Source organism: Hoplias malabaricus, chromosome 5 (assembly GCF_029633855.1).
Source record: "Hoplias malabaricus isolate fHopMal1 chromosome 5, fHopMal1.hap1, whole genome shotgun sequence".
NCBI lineage: Eukaryota > Metazoa > Chordata > Actinopteri > Characiformes > Erythrinidae > Hoplias > Hoplias malabaricus.
In genome coordinates, this window is record NC_089804.1 from 28,006,651 (window position 1) to 28,029,768 (window position 23,118).

At 39.8% G+C, this 23,118-nt stretch overlaps 1 protein-coding gene across 2 annotated transcripts in view; it reads right to left on the reverse strand.

Annotated features, from left to right (window-relative positions):
* Positions 1-23,118, reverse strand: part of ephb2b (eph receptor B2b) — a 220,195-nt gene that overhangs the window by 22,459 nt on the left and 174,618 nt on the right. For both annotated transcript variants that reach the window (XM_066673311.1, XM_066673310.1), the window contains exons 6-9: positions 12,128-12,252; positions 8,378-8,540; positions 3,006-3,114; positions 1,832-1,896 (exon numbers count right to left, since the gene is read on the reverse strand). In XM_066673311.1, coding sequence (XP_066529408.1) covers positions 1,832-1,896; positions 3,006-3,114; positions 8,378-8,540; positions 12,128-12,252 — 462 coding nt within the window. The remainder of the gene's footprint in view (positions 1-1,831; positions 1,897-3,005; positions 3,115-8,377; positions 8,541-12,127; positions 12,253-23,118) is intronic.

Consider the following 23,118-nt stretch of genomic DNA (forward strand, 5'->3'; position numbering starts at 1 on the left):
GTGAAGGACAGCTGTTGTGTTTGAATGATGCAGTAAGATAAAAACCGAAAATAAGTATGTATTCTAATATCTCCAATGTCTCTAAAGCAGAACTGAACTGGTTGTGTGTTACAAATTAGATTCCAATTGCGGATCTGCTGAACACTACAAGGGTTGAAATGAAAATGCAGGTCTGAGGTTGAGAATCCCAGCGTTTAAGGCCTAATAGCACTGAAAATATGAAATCAAAGAGGAAATATCCGGACATGCACTGGGTCAGAACATGCCATTTGAGTGCAATCAAAGAAACAACATTCACGTCTCAACCTCTACATGACCTTCTTACTGTGTCAACACTGAATAAGATCTGTCTATTAAAGAGGATTCTAATGGGTGACAGTGCGAGCAGAAACAGTTTGACTTCCGCTGTTAACGCACAAGAGAATCAGAGTGGACAAAGAGTGACAGAAACAGAGGTGCAGTGAGTATTAATGGATTGATGTATGGTCAGGTGGATAGACCAAAGGATGGACACTGCCCTTGGCTTCCCAAAGATCAGGGCTCTGCTCTCAAGCAGAAATTGCTTCCTTAAGTTCGCCATTTACCGCCAATCTCCCTCCATTGATTACACCTTAGTAAAGCTGTCTGCATTGATAAGCAACGGACAAAGGAGAAATGAAACATCTCTGGAGGAAAAGGAAAAAAGCTAGAAGCTAGAGGTTTTCATTCAGGGAGGAGAGAGAGGGGGGGGGGGGGGAGAGAGAGAATTGAGCTGGAGTGTGAGAGAGAGAGAGAAAAAGTAGAGGAGAGAAATGGTAAGAAAATCATAGAAAGACAGATAATGACAAGGAGAGAGAGAGAGAGAGAGAGAGAGAGAGGATGGAGGGAGAGAGAGAGAGAGAGAGTTTCCAGTTCTAAAATCTAAAGTACTTCTTAATGTTTATTGTTATACACTGCCATCTGCATTACATTTTTTTAAAACTATATTGTGATTTTCAAAGATTACATGGGAAGAAAAAAACAACTTTGAAGATATTTTTAACCATATAAATTTCATCCTTGGAGAAGGTGATACTGCTCAGTGGAATTAATATTTCATGGATAAGGCTTGAGGATGATGAAAGGGTTTTTCCCCTCCTCTCTCAGTGTGGAGAGGTGAAGAATTGAGGTCACAGTAGAGAGGCAGCTTGGAAATGGTGCTGCTATGGGAAGGTGTAAGACGTCACTGACGGAACAAAATCCTTCTTAAGATATGAAACATATCGTCGCTGTCCAGTGAAAGACAAGTATCTCCCAAAACAGTAGCTTTACAGGAGAAGGGAAAAGCCTTCTTGACTTTCAATGGAAAAAAAATGCAGAAATATTTTATTCCAAGGAAATCTGGAGCATTTCTATTGGTCCATTCTTCATGTAATTTTCACACAATGCATAGGACAGCTGCTGTGTTCAAAAAATCCCAAAAATAAATAAATAAATAAATAGTTAAATAAAAATCCACAAAAACGATCATTCATTTATTCATTGTCTGTTAGCGCATATCCAGTTCAGGGTCGCGGTGGGTCCGAAGTTGTGCACAAGGCAGGAACACACCCTGGAGGGGGCGCCACTACTTCACAGGGCGACACATACACACACACAGAACTTCACTCACGAACTCACACCTACAGAGACTTTTGAATCTACAATTACAGACATTTCTTGATGAAACTAGACCATGATTTGGTTGTGAACATGACAGCAGCCATTAGCGATCACATTTGTGAGGAGACCAGGAATATGTTAATGAAAGCAACAATGAAGGCACACGGTTTGTGTGTGTGTGTGTAGAAAGTAACCAGATATGAACACTCACTGTGGCCGCTGGTGTAGTGCTGCAGCTTGTCTGTGTATTCGGAATCTGCTCTTTCAAAGCCACGGCTGCTGGGACAAACACAAACACACACACACAGAGCTGTAGTGGTGGTCTCGGAAAGGTAATAAAGCAGAGGAAATAACACTGTGGACAGGACGGCTCCAGCCATGTCCGTGTCATTAAGCCTGTCCTTTTACAAGCTGTGGTGCTCTGGTAAAGTCCACTAATGAACAATATCAGGGAAACACTCGCCAGCTCTGTGACTGCGCTTAGCTGGTGGTCTAATTATCAGAGGAAAGCCTGGAAATGTCACAGACAGCCACTAGAATGACATTCACAGTACACCTCATATCAGTCAGCCTTTCGTTTTTGGCTTAGATTAGATCTTTTTTCATCTTTACATTGCACTTGTTTGCAGAAATTATAAATGATTAAATGAGAATAAAACCCAGAAAGAGGTGAAAAGTGAAAGTGACAAGTGGCTAAAAAGCAACGGCTCTATTCCGGAGACCTGTACTGAAAATGTCACATATATGAGTAAATGTCACATATATAGTAAAAGTACAGCTGTGACCAGCTTGAAATTAAACAACACTCTCATAAAAATGATGGTTCTACAAGGGTTCTTTAGTAAAAGAAACCTGAAGACATGAAGAAACTTTTGCATCATTAAAGGGTTCATTGCATTCTGAAGGCTTTCTTCAGATGGTTGTATATAGCACCTTTTGGAAAAGGGTTCTTCTATTGTTGAAAAGGTTCTACATAAAACCAGCTACACCACACAACCTCCACCAATCTGAAGAACTCTTTCATGAGGCAAAGAACCCGTTAATCATGCAAAAAAGGTTCAGGGTTCTTGTAGAGCTATCATTTTTCTATTGTCCCGATAATTTCCAAATTAGTAACTTTGCGGGAAAAAGAAATAACAATACATTTCAATAGAAATCAATGTAAACAGATTTTATTCCAGTTATTTTTGAGCATTTCTATTCATCTATTCTTCATGGAATTCTTACGCAAATTATGTTTTGAACTAGAAATCGACAAAAATGGAGACAAATATTTTTCTTTGGAAAGTGACGCTATGTATCAAAAATGTCCATGTTTAATCTCGAATGCCCCCAGGATAGACTTTACACTAGTGACTTTTGATGTTGGGTGCACACAAACGTACCGGTTGCAAACAATGATGATGACCACCAGAGCGATGAGGAAGACCAGTCCAGCGGATGCTGAGCCAATGATGAGGGGCAGCTTCTCCTGTATGCTGGTGTTGTACTCCTCTGGAGAGACACACAAGCAAGAAAATCCAAATATTAACCCCAGGAAGGCCTCCCCAGTTAACGATGTATTCCTAATTTAATCTCGAACTATGAGGAAGATAATAAAACAGTCTTAAAAACAAAGGTTCTATAAAATTGTTTTGAATGATACCATCGAAGAACCACTTTTGGGTCCATAAAGAACCATTTTGTTAATATGTTTAACAAATGGAAAGACACAACTTTGATGCATCTTTGATGTAGATCACTCATAGCAGTTTCCATAAAGAACAGTAGGCTGAAGGGTATATAACCAATACAGTTTGATACACTATATTAAATGACTTTTTTCTCTATACTGTACTGAAATTATTACATTAATAAGAAAACTTAAGGGAAATCATTATAAGAAAGATGTAGAATATGGGGCCTTTAAGGCGTATATACCATCAGGGATCTACATGTATTAACATCTTCATAAACCCCAGGTGAATTGTGTTCAAATCTGCTCCACCCTGCAGCAGTGGAGACTCTTTAGGGACTCTTGCAGGTCACTAAGCAGCCTGCAGTGCACATTCATGCAGGTGACAAACCTCCAGCAGCCTTCAGCAGGCCACAGTGGGGGATTCAGGGAATTGCAGAGGTGGGCTGTTCTGATTTTAGTTGGTGTTCATTAGCTGTTGAATGCAGAAGGAAAGCAGGCTGCTGATTTTATAATATGCTGTGTTTTTACGAGTGTACATCTGTAGAAACCACCTTCAGCTGGGATACAAATTATTTAAACAGTAGAAATGGCTGATGAGTTGAAGAGAACAAGGCCATCTAGAAATTGTCTGTATTACTCAGGCTAAAAACCTTAACATTGATTTATATTTAGAGCTGAATATATAGAGAATTTACACAGATCACTCATAACTTTATGACCATCTTCTTTTTACACTCATTTGCCATTCACAGAGCAGGTATAGTTTGGGTGGTGGATCATTTTCAGAGCTGCAGTGACACTGACGTGGTGGTGATGTGTTGGTGTGTGTTGTGCTGGCATGAATGGATCAGACACAGCAGTGCTTCTGGAGTTTTTATTATCGTTACACTTATATAGCGCCTTTCTAGACACCCAAGGACGCTTTACAATCTACACTGCTCAGAACGCTCAATTCACACACACACACTGGCGAGAAGCGGCAGCCAAACGCGCACAGCGTACTCTCAACCAGAAACGACCGTCCACCTGGAGGACTGCATCGGGCACTAGGATTTCACCCAGGATAGAGTGCCAATCTATATCTGGGCACACACACATTCACACTCACATTTTAAACACCTCAGCGTCACTGCTGGACTGAGAACAGTTCACCGACCAAAAACATCCAGCTGACAGCGTCCTGTGTCACTGATGGAGGACTAGAGGACGACCAACACAAACAGATGAGCTACTATCTCTGACTTTACATCTACAAGGTGGACCAACAAGGTAGGAATGTCTAACAGTGTGGACAGTGAATGGACACCGTTTTTAAACTCTAACAGCACTGCTGTGTCTGATCCACTCGTACCAGCACAACAAACACTAACACGCCACCACAATGTCAGTGTCACTGCAGCGCTGAGAATCATCCACCACCCAAATCATAGCTGCTCTGTGAGGGTCCTGAGCATTGACGAACAATACACTATACAGAGTAACATATGGACTATAGTCTGTTATTAAAAAACTACAAAGTGCTCCTGTATGGTCAGTGGAACTGAGAGAAAGAACAGTGAGTGTAAAAACAAGGAAGTGCTCATAATGTTATGGTTGATCTGTGTTTTATTAGTTTTAGGTTAGTTTAACCAATAAAAGTTAGAAGCTCTTATAGATCAATACCAGTCAAGGTTAGTTGATATTTCAGGTTTAGTTGCTTGTTTTATTTGCTTACTAATGTGCTGTGGTCAAAATTACAGGGAAACCAAGTAAATTAATCTTAATAATATTTTGACATTTTCTATGAGAAACCTCCAGCATCCTCCAGCAGGCCGCAGTGGGGGATTGTGGGATTGGCTGCCCCTGTGCCGGATGCCTGGAGGGAAGAAAGGGTCTGAGCCTAGGACTCCCCCAGCATATGGATAGCCATTGGAGAGTGGATGCTGGGCAGAATGTGTGTTCATTGTGGGACAGGCGGCTGGGGAGCAACTTTCTCTCTCCTTCACTACTTCACTGCTACTCTCGCTCCCTCTCTCTTTCTGCGCGTATCCTAATTAAAGCCCATCCAGGCGGCACACACACACACACACACAGAACAGCCTCACTAACCGCCCGCTAACTCCCTCTCGAGGCAGCCAGCGAGGACGAAACTGACATTAGACGCTCTGAGCATCTAAATTAGACGAGGGAGACCGGGCTTGTTTTTATGAGTAAACAAAAATCACCGCTGCCAGTTCGATATGAGCATAGCTTGTTTATGCCAGACCCCTAGTGGTACAGACGTCGGCGTCTACATTCTAATCACCTTGTATAAACATGATTTGAACAAAAATGTGCCGAAAGCTGTTTGTCAGGCAGGTCTATCAATATTCATAACGTAAAGGACCATGTCTAATTAAAATCAGACTCTGGCCTAAAAAAAGAAATGTAGCCATTGATGTAACCTGTTCTAAAAATAGCTAAGAAAATAGTGTAAAACATCACATTCTGATGATGTATTTTGGATTAGGAGGGGATTTAACAGAGGTTTTTAGATTTAGCTCGTTTGAATGAAAGAATGGGAAAAAGAACAAAAAATACCAACAAAAAATGCTTATATATGACATTAATAACAAAGGAAGCTATGGTGCTAACTCTCCTCATATCATAAGATTTGATTAGACTAGACACCTTATTTCGCTTGGCTTCTTTCCTCAGGCTTACAGGTTTAAAATATAAATAAGTAGATTATAAACAAACAAACAAACAAACAAATAAACACAGAAAAAAAATACATACAGAAGACGTTTTCCAGATTTTCTTGATTATGTTCGACAGATGTCAGTTAAATTAAAGGAACATTAGGAAAGATGTAATATTTTTGCTCCTTGGTTCCCCCTACAGTTGCAGAGTGTAATTCACTTTTGTAGCACTGAAATCAAGGGGTAGTGGGAAGGAGTGGGTGGTATCCTACCCTCTTCCAAAAGTTACATAGTGCAGCTATTGCAGTGCTGAGCCAAGGGTAGATACAACAGAGGCTCTATTCTCCCTTTTACAAGTCAAAGAAGCATCACAGTAATTTTTAAGTTAAAAATTTCTACCCGGTGTTCCTTTATCATAAGCCAGGTTGAATTTATTTGGCTAGATTTCAGTAGTTAGGCTTGCATTCAGTACTGTTTGACACCAGGTAAGGCTTTGTATTTATGCATAATTGCAGGGCACTTTCAGGTTTATTTTATCATTTTCCTTACAGCAAAATCAGCTAAACGATTGCTATCAAATTTCCTATTACATTCTGACATTAAAACATTTCCTCTTCTCTATTGCTTCTAAATAAACGCTAATGTTATCTACAAAAACTAATGCAGCATGACATTTACTGCAATCACACAGAGCAAACTTTACAGCAGATCTGGTGACACAGGCTTGTCGAATGTATCTGCCGGAGAAGGGATGAGGCCAACTCTGACCGCAGGCTGTGAAGGTAATGAGCTGTTCACAGATCAGTCAGATCTGAAAGGTGGGTCTGGACCTGCTGACCCGTGGAGGAGAGCAGGGCTTCCACTGCTGTTAGCCAGCTTTAGCCCCAGCAGTCGAGGGCAGAACTCCAGCAGGAGGTCCTGAATCCATGCTGCTGATAAACTGATCAAGCAGCTCTGGCTTTCTCAACTTGACACAAGCTTGACCTACGGGGCTATGTTTAAGGACGTTCTAACATCTGATATTGAACACAATCTACTACAGTTGAGGAAGTCTTCAACTGTTTACTGTAAGCGCTTGTTTATTACTGTACATGACACCTCGAAAATCACAAAGGTATATTGGTGAGCCTTCTACAGCAACAAGCATAAACAATAAACATAAACATGCATAAACAATATAGGCTTATTCCAATAAGTGTCAGTAGTCATAATACTGAACAATACAAAGGGATGCCTAAGGTCACATGCTGTCCTACAAGGCCTACATGCTGTAAAATCCTTACAGCAGGGTTCCAACTTCTACTGTAAAGACTTCCCAGGGAAGGGACGTAGGTGCGAGTAAATTAATTAAAACAAAGGACAACACCAAAAACAATACATAATCTGAACAATAAACACGAGCAGGACACCGACTGCACAGACTTTAACCTTAAAACAAAAAAAGACAGAAACTAACAGAAAACAAGCAGGAACTGAGGTGGGGAGAAGCAAACACTCTTATACAGACCAGACAAAAGAACACTGAAACCAAAGGGGTACACCTGAGAAAGATACAGAGACAGCAGGACCACAAAAGGAGGCACAAAGGGAACACTAATGACAAAGCAGGGCTAAGGCGGGGCTAAGGGAGGAGACAAGAACAAAATAAAACAGAGGCATGTACTAAAGGAGCACATGACAGACAAGGAAACGCAGAATAAACACAAAGACAGCCCAGAAAAAAAACATGAAACAGGGAAAAAGCATGATAAGATCCTGGATTTCAAACCATATATTCATATATTGTGTCTTAAATTATTTTGTTTATAATATTCATTCATTCATTATCTGTAACTGCTTATCCAGTTCAGGGTCACAGTGGGTCCAGAGCCTACCTGAAATCATTGGGCGCAAGGCGGGAATACACCCTGGAGGGGGCGCCAATCCTTCGCAGGGCAACACAGACACACACACACATTCACTCAAACACTCACACCTACGGACACTTTTGAGTTGCCAATCCACCTACCAACATGGGTTTCTGGACAATGGGAGGAAACCGGAGCACCTGGAGAAAACCCACGCGGACACAGGGAGAACACACCAACTCCTCACAGACAGTCACCCGGCGCGGGAATCGAACCCACAACCTCCAGGTCCCTGGAACTGTGTGATTGCGTCTACTACTGTTTTTAGCTATAAAATGTTCTTGTGTACATGTCATGAGACCTCTCCCTCTGTGTGTGTGTGTGTGTGTGTGTGCGAGAGAGAGAAAGAAAGAAAGAAAGAAAGAAAGAAAGAAAGAGAACGAAAGAGAGAGAGAATGATGGTAAGGCAGACTTTTACATCATGACAAAAGCAAATTTCATAATCTGCTATAAATCATGATGACAGATCAGTTTTAAATCTGTTCCTATCTTGGACGGAGCTTGCTGCTCACCCTCTGTCATGGTCTGGAAGTACATCTTGCCGCTGTAGCGTCCAAATCCCGCCACGGTTCGCGCCCGGACCTGGAAGACGTAGATGGCCCCAGGCTTTAGGCCTCGGATCACGGCCGTGTTGGTCTGACTTCTCACGATGGATGAGTTATACTCCGTCCGATCCTGAATTACACACAGATAGAGGAGGAAGACTCTGTAAAAACAAGTTGATTGCCAACACATTTCATGTGTTATCTATTTGATCAGACTGCGCTAGTACCAGTACAGGATTTCAGTGTCAGTGAAGGAATGCCATTGGAAATGCATTTTAGGCTTAATCTAGATCTGGGAAAACTGACTTTTAAAAGAGAGTGGCTCCTTTGTTATGAGAATAGCATGACAAACACATTTGGAGTGTACTATTAAACTGTGGGAACTGTTTAGGAAACTGTGGTCACAAATGAAGAAAATGTGCGCACAATTTGCAAATCCCTCAATTTTTTTTTATTATTTATTTATTTATTTATTTATTTATTTTACTCTGCAGGGCTCCTTACCCAATATTATAGGTTTTGAGCAAATTGTTTTGCTTAAGGTCAGTATTCACTGCAGAACCCAAGCCATATTATACACATATGTTCATCCACATTAACTGAACTTTAGAAACGAACACGAATAAGACACGCAAAGTTTCAGAATCACAATACTACAATTATTCATTTCATTGGCAACAGCTCTAAATCAGTGTGGCACTGTGGTTTCAGTGACTGATCTGAGCTCACTATGGGGCGCCAGCAGGGTCAGAGAACTAACACAGCTACATATGGCTCTCTAACAGAGCTGGACAGGTCAGATGAGTGATGAAGATGCTTCAGGAGATGTCTGCAGTAGACACTCCACTCTGACATTTTCAAGCCAGTCACCATCCCTTATTATCTCAGATGTTATAGTGAGTTATATGAGTTATAGTGTGTTTATCTGTGTGTATTTGTGGATTTGACAGTTGTGCATCAAATGGTGGACGATACTTGAGATACTCAGTATAGGTCACAATACACAAGTAAACGAACAAAAGAAAAACTACTCTGGAAATAGACAGTTAGATCTCATGATATCCCTTTGTCATTCGAGGCAAAGAGTCCAAGAGTTCACGATAGGTCTCTCACTCTCTATCAGTGTCGTATTAGGCAACACAGGCATCTGCTACCTGACATAACACATCTGGGCTTTTAGTATTCTCCTCCAAGCGTGTTGAGTGTCATTGTGTAACCGGCATGTGCTCGCCCTCGCTCTCCCAGCCCAAAAGCACCTGGAGTTGGTTATTATGAATAGAAAACAGATTTAAATACACAGAACCTATTAAGGAAATAGATGACATAGATCAGACACAGATGACATATTGGAGTAAGAGATAAAGCAGCTCTGATTATGGTTGGTGAGTTACGGTTTCTGGTGGTTGGTAATTATGAGTTAAATCTACACTGTAGGAGCCATTTTAAACAAAATATGTGTAATAATAAGACAATGACTTAAAGCTTTTGAATATAATAAGAAAGGGAATTTGACTTTGAAAGTTTAAATGTGTGTGTGTGTGTGTGATCTCTCCTCGCTCTGATATGAGCTGTTTTGAGCTGTTGAGGCTGTTTTGACAGCACTGTCTGAGAAAGGAATTATACCAAGGAAAGGGAGCAGAGCTCAGGAGACGTGTGTGTGTGTGTGTGTGTGTGTGTGTGTGTGTGTGCGTGCGCACGTTTGAAAGACAAAGAATGTACAAAAGAGTAAAAGAGCAAAATCAAAATCAGTTACATTAACATAGTTTATGGAAAACCGCTACCTCATTTCTTTCCCCATAACTTAGGAAGCAGTGTAAATTAGCAGTGTATGTCACATTTGTAAATATAAGGTATACACTTATTTTTATTCAATTAAAAGCCAACTAAATTAATGCAGCGTTACCTATAAACTATATATGACCTTTTTATAGTGAGGTATGTTTGTATGGTGAAGGGTTCACAAAAAAAAAGCTGAGTGAGGAAAAAACAGTTGACCAAGTTTGAAATAACTTTCCATATACTATATATTTGCCCCTAGATATGTATTTATTTGAAAGGGTTTCTCAGTATGTCAGTGCATAAATCAGTGCAGTAAACTCACCGTTGGCTTTTACTGTGCGTATGGGAGTGTGTGTGTGTGTGTGTTTGTGTTGGCGCACAGTCCTTTGCACGAATGATAAGGAAAGACAGGCTGTGTACGCCGAAGCAAATGTGCGTTTTCTAGAAATATACACAGAGGAATTTGTTTCGAAAATGCTGTTTTTATTGCAGTCAACGCTCCATTGTTTTTGACCACAAATCCCTGCACCTAACCTCAATGGGCTTAAACCAGTGGGTCCACTGTGATTTCCTGTCCTGGTGACTGACCGTGATTATAATGGGTTGGGATGGATCAGTAGTTAAGCCAGCACCCTCAAATATACAATTCTATGAACCTGCAATCATGCATCCACAGAACATTCATGGCTCGGCTTCATTGCCGTAACTTGTATGCATGACCCTAGACCACCATTACAGTGAGGACAGATGCAAATATTATAATGCATAATGCATGCTTATGATAATGTTAGCCAACATTATGCGTACAGAGCATGCATTAGTTAAAAAAAAAAAAAGGAATACAAGCAAGTGATTGTGAAAAGACCTCTGAGGTCGTGCACAGACAAGGACTCAGGATCTAAGCCAATTTCTTCGATGGGGAAAATGAATTGGACCTTGTCCCACATTGAAACCTGTAGTAAATAAAAATGCTAATCTACTGAACAATGTTACGCCGCTGAAATTCAACTACAGTGACACACATCCTAGAACTAAGAGCGACCAGCCATGGTCTCCAATTATTACAAATTTTTACTGACATCTAGTGGCCAGGATGTATCAGAGATTCTGTAACAATCAGTTTTTAACATGGTCACTTTCTAGACTACATGGTGTACTGAGGCACATACTGAGTTTAGAGGGGCACAGCGGTCACAAATGTGTATCCAGTAAATAGACAGAAGTTAATTAACACTAATGTGAGTGTTACTCTGTCATGGACGATGAATAAAGAACAAATTAATATTTCATAATCTTGTATTAACTGCATTATTTCTGTTTGTGAATTTTCTTGAACAAATAATGAGAGAAACATTAGAAATCGCCTGTTTTCCACCATTTGCCAAAATAGCGATTCAGAAATGTCTTTAAATGAACATGCTCATGAGAAGTGCTGTTGGGTGGTGTTACTTGATCTTACCGGTATTTTCTGAGGGTAGGGAATGCCAGAATGCTTGCTTTGGTGTTATATCATGTATTTATTGTAGGAAATATCATTATAAGTGACTATAACCCATATGTATATCACAATGAGACTTCATTACATTAGCATTAGCTGTTTAAGCATTTAAAAAAGTTGCTGGGGCAGTATGGAAAATTAAGTTCCTGTAATGAATTTGCACAGCTGTTCAATGTAGAATTGACTTTTCACCGCTGTGATTTTAGTGGGGCACTGCAACATTATACAGGACCACATGCAGCAGTAAATTAGATCTAATGATGCCCCTAAAATGGTGTGTCTAGCGACTACAAAGTAACTGCTTCTTCATCTTATGTGAGATAAAACTGTCAGTTAGTTACTACTCTGGGACAGCATAATGAATACGTTCTTCATAGTAATTTGTTGCTTAGTGCTGTGTAACTGAAGTCATTTATCTAAAAAGTGTATGTATCCCGTACCTTCTCATAGTACTGCAGCTCATAGTCCAGTATGACCCCGTTGGGCTGGTCTGGCTGGGACCAGGAGAGCGTGATGCTGTCCACTGTGCGACTGACTTGGTGCATTATAGACACAGTAGAGGGAGCTGGAAAATAAACAGAGAGAAAAATGTAAGTTAACATTAAAAGACAGAAATTAACAATTAGATCAGCACTTCATATCCTAAACATAACATAACTAGATAAAGCGCATTATGCCTATATTTGCTACTCAAATGGCAAACAAAAACCATGCTTCCACCTCAGCATTAAACATAAGAATGACAGTCCATGAAGCATTCTCTATAATTGTGTTAACAGTAGAACAGAATTTAAAGGTGGTGCCATCCCACCTTTTGGAGAGGACATAAAGCAGCTTAAAGTGAAAAAATCTGTTGCTGTTTTATCCAGAAAAGCAAACAGGTGTGAGATTACTGATCAACTCTCTACAGCGCCACCCTGTGATGTGGTAGTTCAGAAAAATATATATATATTTTTTTTGGAGGGCAAAACAGGCTGATCTTTTCCCCCTGAAGTCACATGTATGCATTTATTTCCTCACAAACTCAACAGGTTTAACAGACACCATGGGACTGTAGCTTCTTCTTTATATTTGCTCTTAGGGACCCCCAAAAGGGTCCCCTTGCAGACACGGAAAGAACATAACAATCTGACTAAGCTGACAGTGACCAAAGAAGGCATTGAGGCTAAGAGACGTGTTGCAGTAGAGTTAACGTGTGTGTATGTGTTAATTAGTAAATCCATCTGCCTTAAGGTGCACTAGAGCTCCATCCAGTATTTATGGGATGAGTTGGCATGATTTTGCGATCCAGAACTACTTGTTCAGCACCTGTACATTTCCTCACTGAGGCACCCCACAATACTCCAACATTCAGCTCTTTATCCAGTTCACGTCCTAGAGCTTATTATACAGGAAGGTTCATGGAAAACATTACAACATTAACATGAATTATTAAAGAAAACGCTCTGAGAGAAAGTCTGAACCTGCTGATGACCCCATGGATGTTAAAGGGTAAAAGCCAGATAAGCATTTGTGAGGCAAATACAGTGCTTTAAAATAATGTTTTACCAAAACCAAATGCTGGATGAAAGTTCACGTCAAGCTACAGATGTGCAAGGCAAACAGTTTTGAGTGCTGCCCATAGCTACAGATACACAATGGAAAAAAACAAGAGTGACACAGGCCATCTATCTCCACTCTGCAGACTGATGAAAACAGCCTCATGAACAGGCCTGTAAACAAGGCCGCAGGGAATTTCCAGTCAAGCCTCTGAGGTTCTGACGCTGTCCATAGGCTTTAAACCTCACCATGCAACTCGGCTAGAAATGGCTTCCCTCACCGCATCCGCAGCCAGAGGAAGTCCACTAATTTTGCAAACCATGTAACTTGCATGGAGCGGAAAACAAAAAAAAAAGGCCTGACTTCTTTGCTAAAAGAAAGAACCCACAAGTATGTTGTACACAACTGCCGCCTTTGTTTTTAAGGCTGTTAATTTGGTGTTTGGGAGTACAAAGCGATGCATATTTTTGCATGTAGATGACGGCTTAATGCATGCCACGACTGGACAAAACTGGACAGTTGTTTTAAAATGGGTTTTATTCCAAACAGAATGTTGCACAGTGAACTCTCTGATGTTTATCTTGTTTATCTACACTTTTAATTTGACATTCAACTATTAGTTCTTTGAATTTTAAATATATGAAATGCAAATGAGGAATATTACGTTAAGCAGCAATTAAGTTCAAGTAATTCATATTTTAGCACTAAGAAAATAAAAAATAGTAATTAAACGTTATGATCAAAAGGTTTAGTGTTTACTGTGTCCCAGGCAGAGTACGACTTTTTTTCAAGTTTCAAATTAATCTGCAGGAACTACTTTTTTCCACACCTACCATTTCAGAGCCCAGTTTTAAAAAATGAACATTAAAATTCATTATCTGCTTTATTTATTTATTTATTTTATTTTATTTTATTTTTTAACCTATTGCTAAATAAACTAATTAATTAAATGAATTTGACCAATCCATGGTCTATACACTACAGGGTCCTATGCACCAAAGCTAAATCTACTGTTCTCTCACTTGCTTATTCACTATAAGAAAGGGTCTTGTGCTGAGGTAAATGATTAGGGTGTTGCTCACAGCCATTAAACATGGGACAGCAGGTCACAGGGAAGTGTCTGGGCGGCAGCGGGGGGCAGAAGGAGCTGTGTGGGGTTCTGAGGGGCCGGGATTTATGGCTCCGGCCCCAGCCCCAGCCCTGTGCTTCACACACATACACAGCCTTCTCTGGGGCCCATAAAGAAACAGGCACGTGTACTGCCATGGAAAATCCACTCACTGGAAAGCCCACCACTATCAGTCAGGGCTAAGTCTAGGGGCAAGGAAAGGGCTTAACCCTTTAAACTCCTGGCTTATTATTCGGTTATTAATCTTAAGGCTATTACTCTGAGTGCACCACAAGGCTGGAACTCCTTATTGTGATTATATTGCTCGGTACAGCAATATAACTCAGGAGACTACATGGCCAAATGTTTGTGGACACCTGCTTTTCTTCAGAAATCAAGGATATTACCAGGAAGTTTGTTCCTCTGTCCTGCAGTAGAGCTTTAACACCTCTGGAAATGTTTTAGACTAAGATGATGGAACCTATCTGTGAGGATTTGAAAGCACTCAGCTACATAAACATTAGCAAAATGAGGTCAGAGACTGATGCATATATATATATATCCAGCATTTTAACCCATGACCTTTTAGCTGCCTAAAAATCACCCAGGTTTCCCCCAGTTTATTTCAATATGTGAGATTGTATTCTTTATTGGGTTTCAATAACAAACAGTTATATTTTTGAGGAAGCAACCAATAATCACATGTAAATAAACACATTAATAATGAGTCTAAAATTAAATCATGTTTCGAACAAAAACCCATTTCTCCAGCGATTTCAGGACTGTGTTTATACTGTGTTTTACATTTTGTCATACACTGTGTCCAGATGTGTGTGTACACACCATATATTGTGTGAATTTAGGTAATTTATGGTGCACACTGTGTTGAATGATACATTCATTAGACACATTAGATACCCCGGAGAAGCTGAACAATAGCCCCATTCCCCATGCTCAATGCCAAGTGTTGGTTAGAGGTGTATACAGCCCCTCAGAGATGGACCCAGGAGTAGTGTAACAGCCAAAACCTGTGAGAGTTAAAGTGGTATTGGTTAGCCCTAACTTCTTTTGAATACATGCTATTTATTTTATTTTATATTATTTCACTTGGATGTTATTTAAACCTCCAAATGATAAACTACTTAGCCCTTAATCTTAATGATTCAACAAGTAATAAGCTGTTTAGAGAGTGTTTCCCCAGTATACACCAAGGAATTGAAGACGTTAATAGGGTAGGTTACATCACGGAATCAAACAAAAACAATGTTCTAATATCTATTAAAAAACATATTGAGAAGATATATGTGTGGGCAAACCTTTGGCCTTGGGTTGTCAAGCAATCTGCAAACTGCATGTCCTTATCAGGAGATGGGATCTGTGAAGATAAACGAGCGCCCATCTCCGCTAATAAAAATGTGCCAACGGATAATGAACGACTGCCCTGAACTCCATTTCCCACAGTGCCGTTGGGGTCTGGCGGATGCCCCGCTGGTATGCATGGTTGACCCTGCTCTGTGTGCTGGGAGAAAGCCATCTCCTCTGGCTTTAATTGCATATGTCGAGTTTGTTTGCTGTCACAAGGCAGGGCCTAATAAGGCCAAAGAGTGTGGCTTCAACACAGGGGAGCTACCACGGCTATCCTATTACGCCATGAAAAAAAAAATTATATATATATATATATATATATATATATATATATAAATAAAATTTTCATTTCAAGGCTAACACATGCTTTCTTTATGCCACTGCATTTACATCCACAAGCAGCCTTGCCTTGTGTTGCTGTCACTTGTAATTCAATCCAAGTCTAGAGCAAACAAAGCCAGGACATGTGCTCCTGCACACAGTGATGGACACATGCCAGTGTGAGAGCAGATCACTGTGGTTTTGAATGGTTTCGCTTTTTTTTTTTTATTCTTTCCCTTACTTTTTCTTGACAGCGCAATGACACACCACTTTAGAAAGGTTTGTCAACAGTAAAAGAGGAAAAAAATTTAAAAAGCCCCAGGAACAAAGTATAGCTGGGAAATACGATGCTATGTTAAAATTGTTGTGATAAACTGCATTACAATAAACTTATATTCTGAATATTCTAAGCATATACACCACGTGCCTCCCATATAGTTTTTAAATTTGTTTACTTGTTATTTATGATGTCATAATTTCACATATTTACATGTTTTTTTTTTACTAACAAGCATCATACTTTATCTTTACATGACCAATTTCCAAACTCTGAATATTTCTTAGAATGAAGCAGACCTTGTCATGTTTCCATGACATTAAGACTAATCCACGTAAAATTGCTTTTTTTGATTAGCTGCCCTGTTGTAAGCTTCATTTAAATATCAGTCCTTATCACATAAGGGTTAATGGGTGACACTACTGCTGTAGGCTTAAGGCTGGGTTATAATATTTGTACTTTGTGACATCACATAAACCAAAAATTCACAACAGGCATTCTTTTTTGCAACTGTTCCGTAAATGGCCTCTGTTTAGTAGAGATCCCTTAGCAATGTAATTGTCCGAGGCAGTGCTACTCAACAGACAGACTCCAGTCCATGTCTGGAATTACATTAAGTTTATAATGGACCAACCACAGAACATTAGAGAGGAGGAAAACTCCTCGCAATCCGTCTAAATTTTGCATGCTTTGGTTTCCTTTGGTTTCTTGCAGTTCAATCACAGCTTGTAAAAGTGCTTCCACAACAATGACAGCATCACACAGCAGGCAGTTAGTTTATAAACGTGTGCTTATATAAAGCTGCTTCTTGGATCAACAGAGGTGGACTAAATTCATGTCCAGAAAATTGTCTCTAAAGTTGCACAGTCAAAAATAAATAAATCAATAAATTAAAAAATATATATATATTTGTTTGGACCCGGGTTAGGGCTAACCCTAACTCTGTATCCATACAGTTTTAAATATATATAATATAATATAATTATAATATAATAGATCAACAGAAATGGTTCAAAATGGCTTAGATTATAAATCATGTCTCATTAACTTCTACTTCAAGGTAAGAATGTACTTCATTTTCTTGAAAATTCTCATTTTGGAAAGTTTTGTTTGGACAGTGATAAGTGGTATATTTTTTGCTGTATCACACACACCCCCCTTCAAAGCTGAAGGGCATTAGGCCTCAAACAAAAGCACAGCAGCACTGTTATGAGAAGAAAGTGCCAAATTAAGGCAATTATGTCCATTATGTTTCTTTTGCCACTTAGTGCACCCAGAGTAGTCTTCCACAGCAGAGCATAAAACAGAGAGGAGTGTGAATGATCATTACAGCTCATAAAATATTCTAGTCATGCACGACTCCAGCTTTTCCACACAATTGCTCTCCATGGTACAGCTGATGAGGACAATTTATCTCTGAGCCTAGGTGTTTAAGTTTTTTTCCTGGCAGTGAAAATGTTCAGACGCACAGGAACAACGCCTCTAAAGCCCCGGAATGTGAACGCTTCCCAATCAAATCCATCAGGAAGAGACAGTTACATGACCATATGCGGAATGGCGCCACAAGTGGTTCTGGGAGATGTTTGAATTAATGATGGAGTGTTAGATATACACAAATCCAAACGCCACGGAGGTGTATATATAGAGTATTTGAGGCAATGAGCAAGCTACGGACAGACAATTGCCAGATGCTAAGAGACAAGAGGGGTAAATGCAAATACAATGGAGGGGAAATGGATTTTATATTGGCTGTGTCTCAAATCAAGTACTTCCGTAGTGTACCAGCCACTTTTAGTACACGCTGTGTAATTTATTGCCCAGTTAATACACATGATGTACAAGAGCTGACGCAAAATGGATTATGAAATACTGTACCTGGTTTTCATCAGTGGCTATAGGCTGCCATACACAGTGAAGTTTGAAATTTTCAAAATGGCCCATGTCAGGAAAGAGCAAAGGGTTTTAAAGGAAAATAAGGTCAGTCGAGTACAGAGGTTATTTAATGATGTAAGGCAATGTTTCTCATGACAAACTGTGAATTCTGCTCAGGACAAGACTATTAAACTATAGAAAAATACAGCTAGATATAAGTCCTTAACTTTCCTTTCAAAATGGACATTAAGTACATGTTATTGTTTTGTTTTGTCAAAGAGCTTAAAGATAATCCACTTCTGTAAGGGAGAATAAAAACATAATACATTCATTCTTTTTTTGTAACAGCTTTATCCTGTTCAAGGTCACGACTACCCAGAAACACTGTGTGCAAAGCAGAAACACACCCAGGACAGGGTGCCAGTCCAACACAGGGCATCACACCTTTGGACCTATTGAACAGCCAATCAACCTACCAGCATGTGTTTTTGAACCGTGGGAGGAAACTAGAGCACTCACAGGAAAACAATACAGACACAGTGAGAACACACCAAACCCCTCCAGAAAGAGACCCGAGGACCCTGCAGCTGTGTGAGCGTGACACTACCTGTGGTGCCACTGTCCCACCCGTGGAAAAAAAATGGACACAAAACATTCAAAACTATGAAAATAATAACAATCCTGCAATGTGAAATTTTGGAAATTTTGAAAAAATAATCAGCAGATTACTTTGAAAAAACTGGAAAGAATTCTTCTGAAAGAATAGAAGCTGTAATAAACTAATGTTAAATACATCTGAGGATTAATTGTCAAGTGTAAGTGTACAGTACATAGTGCTTAGTGTAAGGAGACCGTGTACAGTGAAGGGTTCATAGTATGAATCACAGCATCAGCGTCTTGCTGCTTGCACTTGAATAGACCTCCTCTCCTCTATCTAGTATGACAGACACTCGGGCTTTGTGCTCAATTCTAGCATACAGTTTTGGCAAAGACCCGATTTCTGAAAATAAACGAGTCTTCTTTGTGCCCCATGCCAGTGGGGCTTTTCATTTCTATGTACCAACATTCAGAAGCAAATTCCATGATCGATGAAAAATACACAGTTTATAAAGTTACTTCAAGCCTTTTAAGCCTATTGGGATTTAATGGGCCATGGTCTTGTAAGCATGAAGAAAACCATTTCCCGGACTCTGATCCGTCTAAAGCGGGTAAATAAATATCTCTATGCTGTTATTACCCATATGACCGGCTATGCTACTCCATTACTCTGACCAGTTTTGGTCGTCTCAAATCCCTCAACTTCTACAGTCCCTCGGCGGTGTCCGTTGGACTGCTTCCCAAAACTTAAAATTAAAAAATTGAAAAGTTGCTTAATTAGGTGAGAACCAAATGTGAGTTCTATGAGGGTCACCTTGTATGACCGTCACATTGGTCTCAGTCCACTGGGGTATTTTAACTCAGATGAGGGAGAAAAGAAAGTGAAAAAGGGCCACAGCTGGTATAATGTGCGTTTACGTAGCCTGTTAAAGACATCGCTACTTCAAGCGAATTCCATCCAATTTGCCCCACGATGGGCGCACTTTGAAAATCAACAGATCCAAAAAAGAACAACTTTCTGCTAATGCCATGAGTTTATGGAGTGCCATTGCTGGATAAAGAAGGTACAATGAGGAGAGAAAACAGTGAAGAATGCAGCAGTGAGAGCCATGGTCTAATCATCAAATAAGAGGCTTTGACTGTGGGACTTTTTCTCAGAATCTCATTGGTCCTCGGCTGAGGCTCCATATAAAAGGCTGTGTGTGCATGTGGATCTCATTTGCAGCCGGGCTGTGGTATGGGGAGCGATGTGGAGATTTCGGTGAGGCTGCTGGAGGTAGCTCCGTCAGGTCAGCACCCATAAATTCTCCATGTCCGCTTCCAATGTAAAACTATTCCTACCCAAAGGCAAGTTTACCCCAGTTCACCAAGGCAGTATGAGTGCCTGTTATTGGGAATTAGTGTTCTCCTCCAAGAGTGTTGAGCTGCCAAAGTAACATTGTATTAGCAACCATTTCAAAATGTGCAATATGGTAAATAAAGTAAATAAAAATAAAGGAGAACTGTTGACTAGGTACATAGTATTGAACAATGGCAGTAATAACTCTAGGCTTGTCACTTAGATGTGATTTTTTTCAGTATTATCTACCAGTAACAGAATACCCCCTAAGAAAATTTCAGCTTTGAGGCTTCTGAGAACTAAAATAATTCCTCCTTATTGGTTAGCCAGTGAAAATTCCATCCAGATGGACTATTTTTCTTCTTTCCTCTAGTGTTGAGCATTCTTTAGGGCAATGGCCTTTCTATAGCCTAATCCCTTTCTAATTTTCTCATTTCATTTGCCTTTTTGGTTAAAAAGCCTTTTTGGAGCACCATCACTATATTCTGATTGGTGCCATGACCCTTATAAGGCCTTATAAAGCCTTTAGGCGCCAGTAGTAAGATATTATACAGCTAACATATCCTCATTTCCTTCACAACCTCAGTTAATCTCAACTCATCCCTCACACTGTGATGAAGTTTAAAGAATTACTTTTTTTTCTGATCAGGTTCCAGGTCTGCTAGAACCTCTGTATGACCAAAACACTTTGTAGGTATCTGTGAATGAAGCCAAAAGAAGATACATAAGGAAAAAAAAAAACACCCATAATTCTTTCCTTCTATCCACCTCTGAATGTAATTGGCGAGTAGTAATCCGCAGATTTCCTTCATTTCCTCCTCTCAGTGTTGCCACACAGAGGGTCTGGGATTAGACGCAAACTCCTAGTAAGCGTCTGCAAACTTCTTAAGCCTCCGAAGTGCCTATTTTTGAATTAGCTTATGGTGTGTATATGAGTCCATTAATACATCCAATCTTTTCCAGTGCAGATGGTTTAAAGCTTGATGAACTGAAATCGCGCTGCGCTGTTTTACGGCACTGGAAACTCTGCGGAGACATAAAACCCACAATCCACTGCAGATGGCGGAGAGGGATGCCTGCCAGACGGAGTTTGTTTTTTCTTTTTTTTCTTTTTTTTTTTTTTGCATGCTAAGACGACATGCAAATGCAGCAGTAGGACAGGCTCAGTCTAGATGGGAGTGTATCAGAAACATTGACAGGAACGTGGTCGCTGGGCACACTGTGGTGAAAACAAACAAACAAACAAAAAAAACCTACCTAGAAAAAATAAACGTTTGGGTTTGCCAATTCTTTTAAGCTGTTATCATTGTTGGAACTTCATTTGGCTACACATCTGCATTCAAATAAACTAAATAAAGCCAAGCTGAGACACATAGACTCTATGACCTCAACATTAAAGGCAAACATTCATCATATTGTTTCATTTCTTGTGAGTGCAGAATTCTTGACTTTTTGTCAAAACGCAATACTTTTATTTTGAAGTGACTTTTAATCTTTCATTCTAAAAATAAATAATGAAATATTACTGTTGGATGTAAAGTCTTGTTTAGTAGGGAACACACTACTAATATGCCTCAAATAAATAAATAAATAAATATCAGTTAAACGGGTGTTTTTTGGTCTTTATAATGTTATGCCTATATTTAAATATCAAAGTACTGTTTTATGTCAGTTTTATGAAAGGATATTGTACGCTGCATGCCCAAAACACAGTATAATCAGTGAATTCCACTGCTTCAAGATCTATCTGTTGTGTACATGCAGTTTATATAATCTCCATAGTAAACAATGATATGAAATCGAATGCTGTGTAGCAGCTGTGGGTTTAGACTCCCCCTGCTCAATGCCAAGTGTTGGCTAGAAAAGGTATACTGTTCAGAATTTCACAAACAAGTTTGAGCACTCAGCCTGGACCTCTTATGCTGAAAACACCACTAACTGACATCATCATCATCCATCATTTATCATACATCTAAAACAGCCTGACATAAACATTATATTTACTAGTGATCAACCCCTGTGTGTAGTCACTGAATGTAAACACGCTTCAAACAGAAAAGTTTGCAAGTGTACGTTTGTGTGCACATATGTTTGTTGGCTTTATGTGTGCTGTCAGTCTTTGTTTTGCGTTACCACCTTGGCTGATGATGTAGTAAACACACTCCTTCACCGCTCTGTCACATAAAACCACTCTTGCAGCTTAGCAGCAGCGGAAATACAGGAAATAACTGTTCCCAATGTAATCAAAGCCAAGGCATGGATAACGACGTGAGTATTCCATACACAGTTTGAAGTGAGCACAGCAAGAGAAAAGGCAAAACGCAGGCCAAGCCAGGTCACGCAGAGTCAAATGCCAGCAGTAGAGCATAAAGAGAGCTAAAGACGATAAAACCCTCACGACGACTCTTGAAAATGCATTTTCACATTAGTGGAGATTGCAGAAGGTCGTGGCCTGTGTTAACAAGTAAATGTCCCTTGAGGCGACTAAAGTTTTTGGCCTTTGCTTCTTTCGCACAAACCTCCAAGGACTTGCTGTTGCTTTCATTTAACTCTATTCATGTGTACAGAAGTAACATAAATAACAGCAAAAGTGTTCTCTTTGAATTTTGGATGTATTCAGAAGCTTTCTCCAGAAGATTTCTGCAAAATAAGTCAGCAGAAAAGGGTTTGTTTAATTTAGTAATATCACTTTAGCAGACTTAGAAAAGCTGTTTTGGGTTTTATGTGCACTATATGTTAAAAAAAAAATACATATATATATATATATATAGAAACTCCTACAATGTACACTCATTCAGGTTGCGTGCAAACACACTGAAACACATTCAATACTGTCTAGTGCACCTTCTAAACCAGGGGTCACTAACAGGCAGATCACAGTCCGGGTCTGGACCGAGACGTTGTCCTATCCGGACATGAACCTATAACTCAAACTACTGAGAGCTATTTCATCTGGAACTTCATATGGAGTGTTTATTTTAAGGGGTGTAACTTTTCTAGCCATGATGGTTCA